This window comes from Macrobrachium nipponense, chromosome 18 (assembly GCF_015104395.2).
Source record: "Macrobrachium nipponense isolate FS-2020 chromosome 18, ASM1510439v2, whole genome shotgun sequence".
Lineage (NCBI taxonomy): Eukaryota > Metazoa > Arthropoda > Malacostraca > Decapoda > Palaemonidae > Macrobrachium > Macrobrachium nipponense.
Window position 1 is genome coordinate 29115232 of NC_087211.1, and position 3566 is coordinate 29118797.

At 41.3% G+C, this 3566-nt stretch overlaps 1 protein-coding gene across 1 annotated transcript in view; it reads left to right on the forward strand.

Annotated features, from left to right (window-relative positions):
* LOC135196941 (uncharacterized histidine-rich protein DDB_G0274557-like) overlaps nucleotides 1–3304 on the forward strand; it is a 4508-nt gene extending 1204 nt beyond the window's left edge. The window contains exons 2-3 of the mRNA XM_064223785.1: nucleotides 1244–1356; nucleotides 1804–3304. Of these exons, the coding sequence (XP_064079855.1) occupies nucleotides 1244–1356; nucleotides 1804–2263 (573 nt within the window). The 3' untranslated portion in view covers nucleotides 2264–3304. The remainder of the gene's footprint in view (nucleotides 1–1243; nucleotides 1357–1803) is intronic.
* The last annotated feature ends 262 nt before the right edge of the window (nucleotides 3305–3566 follow it).

Consider the following 3566-nt stretch of genomic DNA (forward strand, 5'->3'; position numbering starts at 1 on the left):
CTGTCAAAAAGTCTCCGCATCCATGATTAGATCATTGGAGCCCTGAAAGAGGACTATGGTGATTAATTACCTCATGGTGTTGTCAGCGTTCCGTGTGACTTCGGCGTCATTAGCGGTCTCTCTCACAGGACGCGGTGGCGGAAGAGCAACGCAGCTAGAAACCGCACGATGACCTTTCTTAAAGGGATCCTCATCTTGCATTTGATCGAAAAGTGAAAAAGTAAAGAAGAAATCATGGATAATAATTACCCATGATTAATACAATTATTGTATTCAGTGATTTTCTTAAACAGACTGGTCCAGAGGGATTGGTGTATCGTCAGCATATCCCAAGATTTTTTATAGATCGTCTTTTTGAATTTGCGATACCCCGTTGGATAATTCTTCTAAGGAATTTGTACTTCCACCAACAAAACCGTTCATATCATAGAAGCGTTGTCAGTAAACAACTCGACACTCTCAGCTTTCTTTTTTTCTTTTTAGCAAGAGATTAAGGGCAAGGTCGAAGAAACTAATTTTATTATGGGTGTAGCAAACATTTTGTTCCATCATCAGTAACTAATCATTAATTATGCTTACTCTGTCAATTACCAGCGCCCGGATCGTTTAAAACAAGGTTGCACTCACGTTACGGCCAGTGCAGGCGCTGTGTATACTCTGTAGGTATAATTTCATTTTTATACGTGTGCTGCAACTCTATAGTATAGGATTTATACTATGTACCGGGATCCGAACTGATCTTTATATAGGCTCGCTTACAAATCTCGATTGCTTTCTCACGGTAATCATCGTTTAAACCCTTTTCATTTTTCTTTGAATGTGTACTTTTAATTATTTTGCGCATTGTGTTACTGTTTCCTTTGTGAGCCGACGAGGATCCTCCAAATTATTTTAGGCTTCCACAGAATCACATTTAGACTCGAAATTCTGATTATATTGTACGTCCAAGTGCACTCAAGTGTTGGATGGTTTCTGTGCTGACTTGATACTGTAAACAAACATATGTTAAAATTTTAGTGTTTACTGTAACGTTTATCGGTGAGTGGAAAAATGACATTTAAATCATTCATACACTTGTTACAGCGGTTTTTTTTTTTCCGAAAAGAAAATTTGGTTTTGTGGACCGCTTGAGCCGTTTCCAAGTATAATTCTGATATAATGAATACTGATTTTTGTTTTCCTCCTCTTCTTTCCTCGCTTCGGCACATCGACGCCCTTCTACCTTGGCCCGACTCTGCTGCAGTGGAAGGTGGTATTGCTAGTTAGCTTCGCGAGTGTTGTCCTGCAGGAGGCAGCGGCGCAGGGCGGAGCAGAGAGCATCCCCTTCCCAGGCTTCCTTCCAAGTGAGCGTATCAGGTAAAGAACCAGCCACTCTAAAGTACTCGTGAAATGTGTAGACAAATCATCTTCTATGAATTGCTGTTGCTGACGCTACTACCGTAGTACTACCACCTCTGACTGGCTAGCGGGGCTCATTGACACGGACCATTGTGATCTTTTTGTTGTCTGTCAGTCGAGTCGCGGCTGGCCTGTAAGGTTGTATTGCGATGATGACTACCGACGATACTGACTGATGCTATGGGTTGTTCTCTCCATGACGTTTCAAATGGTCAAGTACTTCTCATATCGCATAGAGACCCTCTGGTATCTTCAAAGCAAGATCGAAAGAATGTTAATCCTTAAGGTCTTCTTTCAAGAATGTTGACGCCCGACAACAGTCTAGTGAGTAGCTGGACAGCCACGTGAAGTGATACGATTCTGACTTCCAAGTACTCATCAACATCTTTTTCTGGGCTTTCGCAGGGAAATTGGTCCTGAAGCGGACGATCAGCCCAATGATATCTACGCTCATCTACCCGTGAGACGCCCCAAGCTAGAAGATGACGAAGTGGTAATCTACCCACATCACTTTGGCTTCGAGTTTGGACAGGACCCAGAGCACCACATTTACGAGGTGCACTCGGCAAAGGAGCTGGCCAGCCTCTCACACAAGCACGACAAGCATGGCAAGCACGCACACGACCATGACCATGACCACCACGATAAGGCCTCTAAGGGCGCATCCAAGGACGGGTCAAAGACCCTTAATCATGTCCCTGCATCCACCAGCAACCCTCCTCCTCCTCCTCCCTCTGCCCCAGCACATCCCTTCCCTCAATACCCTCCTCCCCCACATGGCGCTTTTCCTCCTCCTCCTCCTCCTCCTCCTCACGCTCGCCCTCCATACCCATACCGTGCCCCTGGTTTCCCCCATCAAGGGTAGGCCTCTAACGCTTTCCTAATCCTTCTGTAAATAGTTCTGGTTTTCTATTTCTCTTCACGGCCGCCTATTGGCTGAATGCTGGTCACGCCCACAAAGCTGTTCCTCTTCCTCCCTGACATTCATAATCATTTTCATTCCCAGGTCATTGACCACCTACCATGCTTCTCCTTCCGTTTATCCTCTTTTGAAGAGCTTGACGAACCTCATCAATTGGTCTCAAAGCGTCCCGTTCATCTGTAAATATTGCCATTTGTTATATCATGTCGTCCAGTTGAGCCAGTCGTTCCTAAACTCATTTAACTTGAAGCTACGCCAATTTAACACAAATGAAAATCCCGCTCCGTCTTTGTCTTGCTAGATGTCATTCATTTTTCAAAGTGTCGTTTCGTTTCGCTTCATTTACATATTCACGTCGGTTCACGGTCGGTAAAGCAGCTCTCGCTCTTTGCAGCCTTCGGTTCCGATTTGAAACTGGTAAGCTTATCTCTTATACGATCTCTCGGTTACTTTTCAGAGTAGTATACCTTTCATCAAACGCTGCTGCATCCCCTTGCTTCATGGACTCATTCAATGCCTCGCTTTATTTTTTGTAGCTGCATCAAAATGTTCAATCGACTGAATTCTCATTTTTCCAGATAAAAGTCTTTAGACTCAGGAATATCTTTGAATCATAAAATGAGTGCAAGTTGTGTAAAAAAAAAAAAAAAAAAAAAAAAAGGTTTTAGAGAATGCCGTCTTTTGAACTTGTGCACTTTTAGCTTTTGACTCATTTTTACTGTAAAAACTCATGTCACTAAGTGGCACCCCACGAATACCGGAATGTTTTACCTGTCAAAAAGTTAGCACACTAAAGCAGAATTTTACAAGGATTCGCCTTGCACCCCTCAGGGAATAGCTGTGAATTTTGCTGACTATTGAAGATGGCGCTATACTTTTTCTGAGGTTCTGGGAAACTAATTCTCTTTATTAGATTCTGGCTTCATTGTCACCCATTAATGCATGACGCTATTCATCTTTTCCATTAACCATAAATATGCATAACATGCCGCATGCAATACTGATACTACCCATCAGTTCATGGAACATCCTTGCCTTTTTCCCAATACCCTGTATGTGGATGTGTGCATATATTATATATATATATATATATATATAGATATATATATATATATATATATATATAGATATATATATATACATATATATATATATATATAATATATATGTATATATATATGTAGTATATATATAGTATTATATATATATATATATATATATATAATATATATATATATATATATAT